At 50.7% G+C, this 14,691-nt stretch overlaps 3 protein-coding genes across 3 annotated transcripts, besides 7 other annotated features; 1 reads left to right on the plus strand and 2 right to left on the minus strand.

The window, feature by feature from the left end:
• Positions 1–734: 734 nt before the first annotated feature.
• On the minus strand, positions 735–7,594 carry acyA (adenylate cyclase acyA; the record flags this gene model as incomplete). Its single annotated transcript, XM_001268120.1, has 4 exons — positions 735–1,010; positions 1,076–6,355; positions 6,459–7,203; positions 7,416–7,594. The coding sequence occupies 4 exons, from the start codon at positions 7,592–7,594 to the stop codon at positions 735–737; spliced, it is 6,480 nt and encodes a 2,159-aa protein (XP_001268121.1).
• A 617-nt stretch (positions 7,595–8,211) lies between these two features.
• Positions 8,212–8,245: a microsatellite.
• Positions 8,246–8,323: 78 nt separating this feature from the next.
• Positions 8,324–8,362: a microsatellite.
• Positions 8,324–8,363: a microsatellite.
• Positions 8,364–10,191: 1,828 nt separating this feature from the next.
• ACLA_083910 (uncharacterized protein) lies at positions 10,192–10,547 on the plus strand (the record flags this gene model as incomplete). The annotated part of the gene is made up of 2 exons (XM_001268121.1): positions 10,192–10,420; positions 10,492–10,547. The coding sequence occupies 2 exons, from the start codon at positions 10,192–10,194 to the stop codon at positions 10,545–10,547; spliced, it is 285 nt and encodes a 94-aa protein (XP_001268122.1).
• A 2,166-nt stretch (positions 10,548–12,713) lies between these two features.
• Positions 12,714–12,745: a microsatellite.
• Positions 12,746–13,195: 450 nt separating this feature from the next.
• Positions 13,196–13,222: a microsatellite.
• Positions 13,196–13,223: a microsatellite.
• Positions 13,224–13,346: 123 nt separating this feature from the next.
• ACLA_083920 (lysozyme) lies at positions 13,347–14,132 on the minus strand (the record flags this gene model as incomplete). Its single annotated transcript, XM_001268122.1, has 2 exons — positions 13,347–13,883; positions 13,944–14,132. 2 exons carry the CDS (start codon positions 14,130–14,132, stop codon positions 13,347–13,349), a joined length of 726 nt encoding a protein of 241 aa, XP_001268123.1.
• A 394-nt stretch (positions 14,133–14,526) lies between these two features.
• Positions 14,527–14,550: a microsatellite.
• The last annotated feature ends 141 nt before the right edge of the window (positions 14,551–14,691 follow it).

Below are 14,691 nucleotides of genomic sequence, written 5' to 3' on the forward strand. Positions count from 1 at the left end.
AAATCGTTGATTGTCCTTTGTCCAGCCTGTCAAACAATCTTGGATGTTGGAGGAGACTGATAAACGCTGGTATCCAGGGCAACCAAGCGGGGCCACAGAATGATGACCAATGGTTCTATCGTGTGCTTTGGGCTACAGGTGGCTTCTTCACAGTCATTCACTAGAATCAGACGATATTAAAGGACTTGACTTCGCATGAGAGAATGAATATGATGGATTTGGGACGGCCCAGAGATGGAGAAAGATGCTGTTGTGATGATGATGACGAAACGTGGATGCGCGAGAGGAAGTTCTGTGGCTACGATCGAAGTGGCGATAAACAAAAGTCACATGATCAACTGGTGCGCCCCATCTCACAAGCCACACTACGTCGGCTGGCCTGGCCTGAGGCAGCTCACCTCGGTTGGGATGATCGTGGATCATGTTCCTGATAAGCTGGACGGATGGGACCGTCATAATAGATTCACTAAAAGGCTAGTAGATATAGCATGGTCATGCAAAAGTAGTCAACAGCCAGGGCACCAAAAACCTATACCACCTGTGGCTCCCTATCCATGCTTGCAGCTCGGAACACCCCATAAGACGCCACGAATATCTAACGAATCCATACAAAGACAAAAAAGAAACAGAAAACATAAGGAGAATAGTGACATGAGAAGATTAGGCATATATATCAACATTTATGCAATAAATGTCCAGGGGTGCGTTCCACGTTGAAATCATGTATAACAGCGCTACTCCGATGGAGGAGCAAGTTGGAGAAAGGACGAAGACGCGGAGCTGGGACTGCTACCGCTGGTAACCTGTGCGCCAGACCCCTTGGAGGTGGACGGTGTGCCAGTGATGCCAGCAGCACTGACAGCCAGTTGCTCCTTGAGAGCTCGGTACTCGGCTAATTGCGTTTGGAGTTGTTGCATCACCTCGTCAATAGGTGCGGCGTGGTCGCTGAGTTTGTCACCAGGTTTGAAGGGTCGCATCATGTGTCGCACAGCAAGAGTATTGATGGCCATCTGTGAGAGAGGTGAAGAGGTTAGTTTACGAGGCAAAGAGTCACGAGTTGCAGCAATCAACTAACCTCAATGCGAGTCACCTGCTGTTCAACCAAGCTCACGACTGTCGAATCAGCGAGCTCTCCCCCTTGGTTCTTGACCAGATTGAACAGAGCCAGGTTCGGTTCCGTCAACCGCGCGTCACCTGGATTCTCCAGCGCACCACACAGCCGCTCTAGACGCAGAGTGATTTCCCACAGTCGCCAGATAAGGTCGGCCTGGATTTCCAACTGAGAATGTTTGCTGATGGTCGTGGGGCCATTCTCCGTGGATTCGGCTTGTTCCAACGTAGTCAAGCGCCCGGAGAGCGAGTGAGGGTAGATGAGATATAGTGGTTCCGGGTTCTCTAGACCCTTGAGCTTCCGCTCACCCTGATCCTTAATGACAAACCCTTGGCTGTTCAGTTGTTGGAGCTCGCGACGAATGTTATATCCAAGAGAGTCAACAGCGTAGCTTTCCTCGGAGCCAGTAGAAGCGGCCCGTTCGCTATCAGCGTAGACTTCAAGGTTGCGTTGGATGTCGCTCATGAAGTCAGATGACACAAAAATCTGCCCGCCGTCGGCAACTGCCGAGATACGAGACGCGCGGTTCACCATCGGGCCAAAATAATCCATACGGTTGGTGACAGGGTCCTTCTCACAAACGGGCTCTCCCCAATGTACACCCATCCGTACAGACAATCCTCGGAAGATGATGTTGTTATCCATATCGTATTGGACCTGGCACTGCGGCTGTTCGAGAATTTCGGTCGGCCACTCAGCTTCCAAGAGCTGCGTTTGACAATTGAAGCACCAAAGAAGTGCTGCCGTCGTGGTCGAGAAGGCGACCATGAAAGCATCACCTTCCGTCTTAACCTCATAGCCTCCAATGATCCCCAGCTGCCGACGAAGAATATCGTTGTGGATCTGGATCGCGGAGCGCATTGCGTCAGGACAGGTCTCCCAAAGGCTAGTCGACTTCTTGATATCGGTGAAGATGATGGCTAACTCTCCAATAGGGGCATCAACGTAATCGAAGCGGGCGAGTCTCGAATCCCCAGGCGCATCACGCGGTTTCTTGGTACGTTTGGTGCTAGGGATGATCTCTCCTTCGGGGAAAGCAGAGGGGCCCATTGAGAGGCTCGTTCCTCTGAACTTGAACTTCTCACGCTTCTTCAGTTCACTCACCCCGAGGATCATGACCATCAGCTTGTTATTCGCGCCAAAGGAGATGGCCAGATCTCGGATCTTCTGAGCTGCAATCATAAGGTCCCTTCGCTCCGCTCTGGTCACATCAACCACCACATCTGGCGTCACATAGTCCCACAACTCCTTTGATGCCAGGATAATCATCTCGTCCTGCTCGGTCAGGTTGACGTGCATTGTGTGGGGTGCGGCAATGACGGCAGGCATCAGTTGGAAGTGTCCAAAGGCTCTCGAGACATGAAGAATATCGTTGAGTCTCCCGTTGCGAGATACAAACCCACCAGCAGCACGAATTCTGGCTCGTTCGTGGGGCTCCGCTGGGTCGTGATTCTTCGTCAAGTGTCTCAATGACCCATCTGATTTGACCAGAATAGCCTGGGCGTCTCCCACATTCGCGACATACAGATCCATGTTGTTCAAATATAGCACCGTTGCGACGCCGCCGGATCGTATATCGTCCTGGTTAAGGAGTTTCGTGGCTGGAGATCCCCTGTGAAATTGCCGAACACTGCGATCGTCGATGGACCTGTAGGCTGCAGCCGCCATATTCTTATTTAGCACTAGAAATGTACGGCGGAGTGCATCGAGAGGCGTCTCTTGTTCATCCAGTCGTAACCGCTTGAGCTCCGAGGAAAATGTGGAGGTGAAGTTTTCATGGAGGAACTTGGCTATCCTAGAGCCTCCAGTTGATTGAGCCTGTCCGTCGAACAACCCCACAAGTGTTTCAACATTGTCCGGCTTCAAGCGCGGCACAATCATGTCAATGATAGATAAATGCTCGCTTCTGCCAAGAAAATCCGCCATGCCGTAGGCCAGCGATCCTGCAAGTGAGGCAGACGTTCTCACTCGACGGTCCTCGTTTTCTTCTGGAATGGTCGGTGTCGTGAGCGTGACATCCATCAACCCGAGGACACGAAGGTGAGTGAGAGAATTGAAATCCGTCAAGTCTGCGCCGTTGGTTGCTGACGGCCCCATCGATGTGATGTTCGGCTTGATCTCCAATCGCTTATTCCCAGAGAAATTCAGGTACTTCAGATTGCGGTTCCAGTTCCAGTTCCAATCATATGGCCAATTCGAAACATTGTATTTCAGGGAATTGCTTCCAACATCCAAGATCGCCAACTTGCTAACCTTGCAGAGTTCCGCTGGAAGAACTTGGAACCGGTTTGCATTCAAATTCAGGATCTTGAGATTGCTGCCTTCCTCTAGATCATCCGAAGGGAGGGAAGTCAGCTCATTGCCCGAGAGATACAGCTCGGTCAAAAACGGCCAACGCTTGAGCAAACCCTGTGGAAGCTCTGCCAATTCGTTATACGATAGATTGACAACTCGTAGTTCCGGGATCAGCGACAGCTCGCGGAAGATATCGTCTTCTAGCCGGTTATCGGCCAGATACAAGTTCCGCAGGGAGCCGCCAAAAGTGGTTGCCACATGCTGAGAGAAGTTGGAGTCTTTTCTGGAAGAGGGACTTCCCTCGGTCCCTGACCGCGAGGCTGTCGACACTTTTCGACCCCCTTGGCCAAGTGAAGAGGCAACAGACGGCTTTCGAAAAGTTCCACCATTTGGAGAGCTCCCGGTGCTGAAAAAGCCGCCAGATGTCTGGCTAGGCCGTCGTGCTTCCTGTTCTTCAAGAGGGCCAAGGTCTTCAAAGCTTGGTACGATGGTCCCTCCGGGGGTTGGGGTAGGCGTGGTGCCTGTGTCGCTGGGAAGCTGGGGCGGGGGGCTTCCGTGTTTGGGAAAACTGTCCAGCACATTCGACGATACGTTGAGAGTTTCTAGTCTCGCGCAATGCCATATTTCGGGAGGAAGACGCCTCAGATTGCACTCTCTTAGGTTGAGGTACTTGAGCTCTGCCAGGCATCCAATGGTAGCAGGCAATGCCGCCAAGGGGTTCTTAATCATGCTGAAGTGCTCCAGCCTGCGAAGTTTGCCAATGTGCGGTGACATGGAAACAAAGTGGTTCTTGTCCAGAACCAATTTTGACAGATTGGGCAGGTATTCAAACAAGGAATCCTTGAATTGCACAAGTTTCGCAGACGCTATGTTGAGCGACGTGAGGGTCGGCATGGGGGCGTCAATGTCAAATTGTGTCATCGGGCAGTGGTCGAGGAACAAAGTCCGCAACTTGACAAATGAGCCTCTGAACTTCGAAACTGCATTGTGACCGATAAGCAACTGCTCCAGCCGAGGGAGCTGTGCCAGTGTATCTATGTTTGTGATTGCATTGAATCGCGCATCAACTTCCTTCAGGCTGACAAGTTCTTTGAAGGTTTCGTCAAGCGGCCCGCGAAGGACATTATTCGTTACCCAAAGCCGCTCGAGGGTCGTCAGTTTCCCAATGTTGGGCAGCTCTGCGATATTATTAAAGCTTATATCCAGATCCACCAGACTCTTCAGGTTGCAGAGAAAGGAGGGAAACGTCTGGAAGCTATTCGACGAGATGTTGAGGTTCCTCAGATACTGAAAGTTTCCGAAGTAACTTGGCAGTGTTTTCAGCTTATTGTTGGCCATCTTGATACTTACAAGGCCGTGCAGGCTATCCAGATGGGCATGATCAAGATCTTCTAGCAGGTTGTTAGACACGTCTAGGTACGTCAAGCGGCTCGCAAGACTAAAGCTAGCTGGCAGACGTAAAGCCTCGTTGCCTACGAACTTGATTTCCCGCAGATTGATGCAACCTTGGATAAAGTCCTTTGGAACATCCAGGGATAGATTCCTGGAGAGATTCAGGGATATGATTTCGGAGGCTTTTTTGTAGAGCGTGATAGGGATGGTGACGAGACTTCGGCCCTGAAGGTCAACGTGGCTGAACTTCTGCATTTTGTTGAACCCAGGGTCTCCATCAAGGCTGCTGTAGCCACTGAGCTTCGTCGGAAGGAATATAAAACGACAGATATAGCTGTGGTCTTCACGGCCGATCTCTTCGATCCTATCCTTGGCAGTATAGCCCACCTGTTCGAGCAGGTGCTTCTGCATGAGGATTGGCCTCTCTGAGTGATCAAGCTGCCGGGATAGGTCATGCTTCTTCATGACGATCTCGTAGTTGTTCAAATGGTCCTGAAGAAACGATTTCCGGCCGAGCATCAGGAGGATATCTGCGACAGTGGCATTGAGACCGGCTGACAATGTAGCAAACGTTGAATCAATGCGGAATACCCGGATGAAGTATGATAGACCATCCCGTTCCGGTACGACAAGGCCTGTGTCACCCGCGGTAGAAGGAAGTCGCGCAGCGAGGTCCTCCCCATGCTTCTTCACCTGCCAGCTTTCTGGAGCGTCCCAGTGGCCTGCGGGTGCAGCTTCTTGCCGCTTGCCGTCTTCCTGCTGCACCGCAATTCCATCCGGGGGTCGTCCCATGTCGGTCGGAGATGGCGGAGGGTGCTGGGTAACAATGCCTTCCATATGCGACAAATCTGTGTCAAGCCGCCAGACGCCCTGTTCATCCGAGGGCCTAGCATCCCGCCCAGGGGGCGCTTCATTGACCACTGCACGGCGGTTTCGTAGTTTTGCTGAGCCGATTGCCAGGCCTTTCCCATCTTTCCGGCGTTCAGGATCACCGATTTCGAGATTTCTGATCGAAGCGCCTCCTTCAAGGCTTCCCTGCCGTCCTCGTCTGGGTGAGGCTTCCCTCCGCGAAAGCTTCGAAGAGGATCGGGACGCTTCCTGGGCAATTTTCGATCCAGGAAAATGCTTCAAGGGTCCGTGAGCTTTGGTGCGGCGGATTTTGTCGAGGATCGATCGCTTATTTGGTGGAGCTCCGGGTGAATTCTGTCCTTGCTCCCGCGAATAGGCACTCTGCATACTTGGCGTGGGGCTCGTCGAACGGCCCCCTAAGGTAGTGGACGAGCTCATCGCCGTAGGCATATTAAGGCTATTCTCTCGAAAAGGACGCAGTCCGAGGTACGAATCGTCGCGCCCTGTTGCAGGGCGCGCGGGGTAACCTGCAAGATCGCCTGCGACAGTTGGTTTCTCTTCCTTGCTACGGGAGTGGCGGTGGCCAGTGAAGTGTCTCCGAGCATCCCTTGACGCACCTGCATTCGTAGCACTTTGACCAGCAGCACGATGACTCCCAGATGCGATAGGGGCTTCCCGTACTGGGGCCTCTCCAAATTGAGGGATATCCTTAGGGAACGGAGTGTCAGAGTCTTTGTGTCTCCAGGGGGGGAAAAAAAGAAAAGAAAGAAAGGGGCTGCAGTAGGTGATAGACCTTTGGGTATGGACTTACATTGAAGCTCTGATACAACCACGGGGTAATTTCGCTCGATGGCAATGGAGTTCGCGGCCGCGAAGGGTGTCGGGAAGAGGCATCGTCATTGGATCGTTCCGGGAAGTTTCGCGCGCCATCGGAATTGGCGCGTTCACGGGCTCTGAACTGGTCAATAGAACCTGCCCTACTGTTCAGAGACGGCGCGCCCTGTTCCGAATCCTGTTTGGAATCGGCCGGGGTGAGGTACTCGTCCCCAAAAAAGCCCTGCAACTTCTTCCGAAACCGGCCGCCTGTGCTCGATTTTGATCCCTGGCTGCTAATGGTCGTTGCACTTGCTATCGAGGGCCTCCGATGATCTCCATTGTAGTCTAGATCGACGGGCTCACTGGCGAAAGTCCGACCCGTCCCGGGACGAAAGGAGCCCGACGCGGGTGACGCTTCGTGTTCGGAGAGATCGTGGAAGAACGTGCCTGGCGCATCCATTGGCGCGATCTGGGGAGAAGAGGACCAAGACGCGTTCGGATCTTGGTGGAAATAGTCAATCTGGTTCGGTTGGTTCGGTTGTGATGATCTCGTGTTTGAGCTCGAGGTTGGCGGGGGGCCAGGATCATCATTCCCCAGGAGAGCCATAACTTTCCTGTGGTTGCCGAGACCCTTGCGTTGGTCTGTGGGAGAAATGTCCGGTGAGCCCCAGGAGAAATTCGATGCGTACAGATTGTTCGCGGACCCCATATTGGGCGGGCGGTGGCCTTGTGACGCAGATCTACGGGTAATCAGCATTTCATCTTCCTATCGCATCAACGGTTGCATGGATGGAGGGGCGAGCTTGATGGATTCCATTCAAGACCGAAAGCCAGAGATGAAGGATTGTGAACTGGGAAGCCTCTTTTTCGAGAAGCCAATATTTTTTCCGCAGTCCATATCACATATCTGCGTCTTCAACACCAATCGAACCGCAACACAGGAGTTCCTTACCTCTCCATATTGACGGGACCAGGAAAAGGAGAATTGCTGCGACCGTTCGGCATCGCTTGACGATCGAGCGGTTGCTGACTCGGACCCTCTCTGACGGTCTCTTGCGACAACCAGCTGTTCTTCCCAGAGCTCTCCGAACTACGTCTCCCGAGAGACTGATCGCTGTCGCGCATCGACATGCGTTGTTTTGTGGATGTTGAAGTCTTCCGGGCCAGGAGCGAAAAATCAGCCGGCTGTCACAGCAGTCGCGGAAACCAACTAATGTTCCACCATGAATGGAGTCGGGTGAGTGCGATCAAAGCGACGGGCGATGCGACGAAGAGTTAGATGCGGAATACAAAGGAAGAGTCCAGATGGGTTGCGATCAGGGTCGAAGTGGCCGAATTCGGGGTCATGCGAGGTATCGAATCCAGAGAGGTACAGTTTGCACTCGGGAGCACTCGAACACATCGATTTCCAACCACGCTGATGGGGATATCCCAGGACGAAGGGAACGAAACGGATAGACCGGACGATTAAGTAGATAGAACTGTTATATCGGGAGGCGACAGGTGCGACACGGGGGAATAGCTTCGTCGGGCGCGACGGTGTCAAGACGGATGGTACTTCATGTTCTGGAGGGCAAGCGATAGTGTTCAAGGAACGTCACCACCCATTCCAGATTAGAAGGCTCGTGGAGTCAAGGGTTGATTTATAAAGAGAATAATATTAGAAGAGATGAAGATCAAAGAGAGGTATTAATGGATGAGATGAGGGGAGGGGAAGGAAGATTGTCGGAGAAGTAGTTTCATTCGCTGGAAGAAGAAGAGGAGGAGGTGGAGGAGGAGGAGTGGGAGTGGGAGAGAGTTGATGAGGCTCTCTGGACTCTAGACAGTGTAGGTACTGAGAGGTAGCTGTGTAGGATTAAGACTACTAACTACTACTACAACTACTACTACTACCTACTACAAACTATTATTATTTAGGTTAGTAGTTAGTTACTCAGTAGTGGTAGGTACTAGTAGTGGCCAATGCACAGCCTTACTTTGACTAACTTGTACGGAGTACTAGAGTGACTACGGAGTACTAGGGGAACAGTGCCGCCCTTGTCCAGAAGACTAATCTTCAGCTTTGTTGTCAAGGGTTCTGCTGGTTCTGATCAGGGATAGATAACTAAATCTCACTAAATACTAACTATAACTACTTATTGGATAGATAATACCTTAGAGAGTCCCTATACCAATATGCTTTTCTGCATCACACCAACTGCTAGTTAAGGACATCCTGATACAGACTGTGGCTTGGTGGCACAAACCTCACCCTCAGCTGCTTCAATGAACAAGACCTGAATCATGAAACCCATTTCTGAATGGATTGCATGGAAGACCTCCTTTCTTTCAAAGCACTCTGTACATTCAAAAATACCCATCGCAATTGGGCCTGTTTGTTGATTGTAAAGCAAGTCCCAGGAATTGATTGAATGAGTCAGCAACAGAGAGTCCTATGAATATGATCCTATCCCATCCATTGATCTCATCATCCAACTAATACTGGACGGAACACTACTAGGGGATTCCACCCCCAGATCACAGCATTCTATATATCTTTGCCAAAGCCTTAACCACAATCTGGATGTCCTAGACATGATTCTAAATAACCCTCTAGTTGAATGATTCTAAAAATCAGTATTCTTATGGTTCAACCTCCCTTTGTTTGCCCTTGGATTTATTCAGCAGAGGTGCACAGCAGAGGACTCCAGTGTTCAGTATGCCGGAGAGGAGAGCCTCAATGGATTGATTCAATACAAGCTTCTAGCCTGAATACCTACAGAGTATGAATGAAACCTTTCAGCTGCAAGCATTCTTTAAATTCTAGATCCTTCTCTGACCTTTCGCTGCCGACCATTCCCTGCCTATAGATCATTCACTATGGAAGATTTGCCAGTGTACCTGTCTATATTCTTCTTCATTTGATTTTGCCGGTCACGACTTGGAGAGCGAAGGCACAATTTCACAACATGGAAAAATCAATCAAATCCGAGGAAGACATGCAGTAGTCTATTTTGTATCGTCTGCCCCTTCACAGATTTCATGCGAGTAGGCTGGTTGACCGAAAGAGTACCTTGACAAGTAGATTAGACATCCAAGACCGCAGGACTCTTAAGGTGGCGTTTTACTGGCTATCTTCCCGGGTATGGGCTTCTAGTGTGCGAGTCACGAGCCCTCCACACATCCCCAAAGGCCTTGACCATGGCCCGAGGAATATAAAGCTATGGTCCAATGACGACGGTAGAATGATCCGATCAGGAGATGTGCTCACCTTTCAAGCGGCGGATCCAGACAGGCTTCCCCTTCCGTCTGTCGATCTTCTAGAGATGCAGTGGGCTGCTGAATCGACTTCTCGCAATCAGCGGCGCTGCCGAAGCTCCGGACGAATGGGACATGGACATGTCTCCTAGCTTGGGAATATGGCTTTATTCAAAGGAAGAAGAAGAAGAGGAGGAGGAGGTAGTATAAGTTGAGGCATCCGGCTCAACTACGGTGCAACAGATACCAGAAGTTGGGGAAAATAATCCCCTGCCATATATAAGGAGAATATGGAGGACAAGCCTTTCGGGTTACGAACAGCGTGACTCTCTGGACTATCACCAACATGCTGGGGTTCATCCATCTCCCGCGTGTCAAAAATGACACCTGAAAGGATCCAGCTGGGTTCTGGCTGCACCTTGACGAAGCCCACCTCGGCGTCTCGCTTGCCCAAATTCTGATTTCAAAAGGGGATCAAGGACATCCTCATCATGTCCCCCTACCGCGCACAAGTGACGCTCGTGAAGAAGATCTGGCAGCAGCGGAATCCAGATGCCAAGGTCAAGCCAAAAGCCCAGACTGTCGACGCGTCGCAGGGATCGGAAGCGGGAGCTGTGGTCATTTTGATCACAAGAAACTGTGGCTCCGCTGGTTCCCTCCGGTCGCCGAAGAGGACCAAAGCGATGACCACAAGGGCTCGTCACTTCGAATACTTCGTCGGTGACTGGAGCTGGGGCATCGAGCAAGGCAACCTTGAACAACGCAATGAATTTCTAGACCCTCCTGAACAGTTACGATCACGACCTTCGGCAACAGGGAGAAGTCTTCGTTGTTCGGCCTGTTGTGAAGTGATGGTGCCAAACAGGCATCTCCGCGGAGGAAGATGGAGGGAGGCTGTGTACGGAGTACATACTGTGTAGAGCTCTACGAATAAATCCTTTTTTTTTTGGTGGTGGCAAGTCAATAGGGGATGGGCTGTAGTTCAGACGCTCTAAAATTTTAGCGTCGCGCCAGTCTAAAGTACTTAGCCTGATATGGTAAAGACTTTAGAAATCTAAGTACTTTTGACATTTCAGAGTGAAAAGAAACATATATTATAGATTATTTAATTAGTACCTACGTAGCGTTGCCGAATTACCAAGTTCCCAATATTTCCGAGGGCAAGAGGAAGCCCTCAATCTTACGAAGGCAGCAATATAACGATGCCAGCCACGAGGCAACTCTAGCATGACGGGGTTATCATTAGTTGACCATCAGTATTGCAGCCAGGGCAGCTTACTTATGGACTCTATCCAGTTACCCTTAGAATCTAGGACCGATCTTCTAGTTGAAGACATGAGGAGAGTTGGAGAGTGGTTATTTCTCCACGATGGTGATTATTCTGACGTGCTTGCTCTTAAGTCTCGATATCAGGAGAACAGGCATTTTTCCTTTACAACATATTCAGCCCATCCTGAGCTACTATGGCTTACTCAATGCTACCATAGCTACCAGGTCCTCGGTAGACTGCAGAAAGACAGTCATTGTGATCCATCCCATTATGTGTGTGGCATACAACAATATCTATAACCAGTGTACTTGTCAATAGGGTAGTGCTATTGTGTTGGTTATACGCCTGCTAAGTACCAACCATAGTGGGATAGAGTCATTAAGAAGTAGCCTTCAATCAGGTCGTTTTTAATGCTTGAGCTGCCTAGCATTAGCAGGCGTCATTGATACCTTGACAACAACCTCCTGTGTTAGGTCTATATCATTCACCTCGACTCTGCTTTCTCTGCCGCGTCCAAAGCTTTCCTTCATTTTCCACTCCACACTTTATCTTGTAGTAACATTCATGTCAATCATTGCCGGTTGAACCAGCTCATGGAAGAGAACTTTGATGGTCCTAAGATGGACACACCAGGCTCCGTGCCTGGTGTTTCCCTGCGAAGCCCAAATACGGATCGTGTTCCCAAGCTGAGGAACTCCGAGTGTGTCGGACATATCGACCGGCTCCTGTCTTCAGGGAGAGGAGCCTGGTTCAATAGCGAGGATGTGTCTTTGATTGTCTGATATGGAAGTCCTTCATTCTCCAACGGAAACAGTGCTTATTCGTTGTTGTGAACAGCCAGCGGATCTTCCAGGAACCGAACGTGCGATGATGGACACCTGGAGGCTTACAATCGGCAAGATCCTGTCATTACGAGTTGGTATATGGATTCTTGATGGGGGTATAGATTATCTAGACAGAATGCTGACGATATGCAGTGCACAGAGAGAGACAAGGGGACTTGCCTTGTCGCGAGAACCACTCGGCCGATAGATATTGCGCCGATTGTTCCCTTTATCCCAGCCAAATGCATGATGATATGAATGCGGCATATCTTTGGAATTCCTTCCAAATTCCCTGGTTCAAGGATAAAGGCATGGCATGGAAAAAGAGGTTCTTACGCTTGATGGTATTGACATTTGCCCAAACCTGACGACCTTGTGACAGAATGTTCATGGCCCTTGGACATGGCTTCCTTTGCGCTCATACGGCGATGAACAGGAGGGGGAGGAGCAATAGAACCTTCTGGTCTTCCAGTGCAAGAGATTTTCCTGGGTTGGTAATATAGCTCGCTGGAGACCTGCGCGACTTCAGAGGAAACGGGGGACAACTCATGTCTCTTGTCTCGGGGCTGTGACTCGAATGTCTGATATATCGCTGCCATTTCTTTTCAAAATATACTTAGTGTCAACATCACCATGGCATGCACATTCCTACTGTGCAGAGAGTGATGTCTAGACACCTTTTCTTTTTTTTTAGCTCAGTAGTTTTAATACGATAGACTATAGACTATAAACTCCTAGTCCGACAGCCTGTCAACTAGCGGCCTTAGCACAGGTAAGATGGCCTCTGGTCGTCCATCCTTGTACACAGTTGCGATTGTAGTGGGTATTATGGGAGAAACACCAATAAAAACTGCGACATCCCAAACACTTTATCATCCTTCAATTTCTTCATCGCTGTGCCACTGAAGGCAAAGTTTTTGGCTTGGGGGCTTGGGGGCTTGGGGCTTGGGGGTGAAACCGGCCATCCTCCAACGATTGATTCCCATCTGGCGCTGTGATGAAGACACCCGACCAATTCCGAATCCATATTGTCCACAGGTCTCTCGTGAAGCGGCCGAGAGGCTCTATGGAGTCAGAGAATCTCCTGATGTTTCGTCAGTTGCGTGTGGGACTGACTGTTATCATGCAATGTTGGCATCAACAGGTGGACGCAGCTCAACTTAGACGGCTACCTCACATATCACTCACGAACATCACTCACAAGTCCTAGAAGTAGCGCTGGGGTCGGGCCGAGCTCCGACCTAAGGCAGTCCTGTTCAGCAAATGCATAGCGTGGCTCTTGATCATATGTTTCTCACAGATGGTAGGGGGTTTGGGACCAACAAGAGCTCCCTTCCCACTATTTCCTTACTGGTAAGCAAAAGAAGATATTCATGCCTCCTGAAGCTCGATTGAATGGACTTTTTTTTTTTTTTTTTTTTTTTTTTTTCCAAAAGCAATAAAGGGCCTTCCATTCATCGGGAATTATGTACTTGGAGACAAGAACTTTAGATACATCCATCGTTTTTTCTCATGTCTAAACATAATCCCATGCATTGCAAATAGACCATGTCTACGCTGCAGTCGCGGCAAACTTCTTGAGGTTGTCTAGGCTGCCATTCCAGATATCAGAGTCACCGCCGTAGGTATAGCTGTCGGAGTTCTGCCAGAAGGACTGGTACGGCCATCCACCAGGGATGGTGCCGGCGGAGCTGGAGTAGCGAGCGAGCACAAGCGGGCAATCGGTGAAAGCCTGGCTGTTGCCCGTGCAGGTGTTCCACCAATCATTGGTGGTGTAGATCATGGGGTACCGGCCAACACTGGCCTTGTACGTGTTGGCGAAGTCCTTGATCCAGGCAACCATCTGCGAGGCGCTCAGGCCGTAGCAGGTGGCGCCGTAGGGGTTGTACTCGATATCTAGCATACCGGGCAGGGTAATGCCGTCGGCACTCCAGCCTCCACCGTGAGAGATGAAGTACTTAGCCTGGGTAGCACCGCTGCTGGAGCTAGGGATGGCAAAGTGATAACCACCACGGATGAGGCCGGCGTTGGTGGCACCGATGTAGTGGCTGGAGAAGGTGGGATCGGTGTATGTGGTGCCCTCAGTGGCCTGAGTCGATTAGTAAAGCACAGCTCATGGTCACAATTTCCGGGGTGGAGCCGAAAGTACCTTGATCATGACAAAGCGAGCACCAGAGCTATAGGCCGACGCGAAGTTCACGCTGGACTGGTAATTGGAGATATCGAAGCCTTGAACGGCGGCCTGGGCCATGGAGGCCGATGCCAGAAGAACGGCGGCAGTCTGCTTGAGGTTGAACATCATCTTGAATTTCGCTGTCTGAGGATGATTCTGAGACATGAATCGGTTGGAAAAATCGCAACCCTTTTATCCTTCCCCTTCTCCTCCTCCTCGGCCGTATGGCGCTGTTCTGGCAGCGTTGCGAGACGTTCGACTGAGCGCAGTGGCCACAGCGCCGATCACTTCGGGATAACATCTATGGATGCTACCTCAATCATCCCATGCATTACTAGTGTCGCCATGTGTATTTTCATGGATCTCACTCGGCAATTGAAGAAGATCGTCACGATGAATACGAGATGAACTCCACACGGGAACGTCAACCCCGTCGGCGCCCCGAACTAGTCAGGAGAGGCGAGGTTGCATCGTGTATCTAGGAGTGGATGAAGCTGATTTGCATTCTGCAACGTCTCGCGCCATACTGCTATCTGAGGAATCCAGGGCGCATGAAATCCATGAGCCTGAGCATGAGCCTGAGCCTGTGGACAAGAGCGAAGCGGATAAATCGGATGGGTAGATGAGAAGGGATTGACTGAGGGTCCGGTTTCGGTTCTGCTTCAAATCGCTCGGATGCTAGAGGGTTGACAGATGCTGAAGGAAGTCTAGGCTCCGGACTCTG

The sequence above is a fragment of the Aspergillus clavatus genome, genomic scaffold, assembly GCF_000002715.2.
Source record: "Aspergillus clavatus NRRL 1 1099423829806 genomic scaffold, whole genome shotgun sequence".
NCBI classification, from domain to species: Eukaryota; Fungi; Ascomycota; class Eurotiomycetes; order Eurotiales; family Aspergillaceae; genus Aspergillus; species Aspergillus clavatus.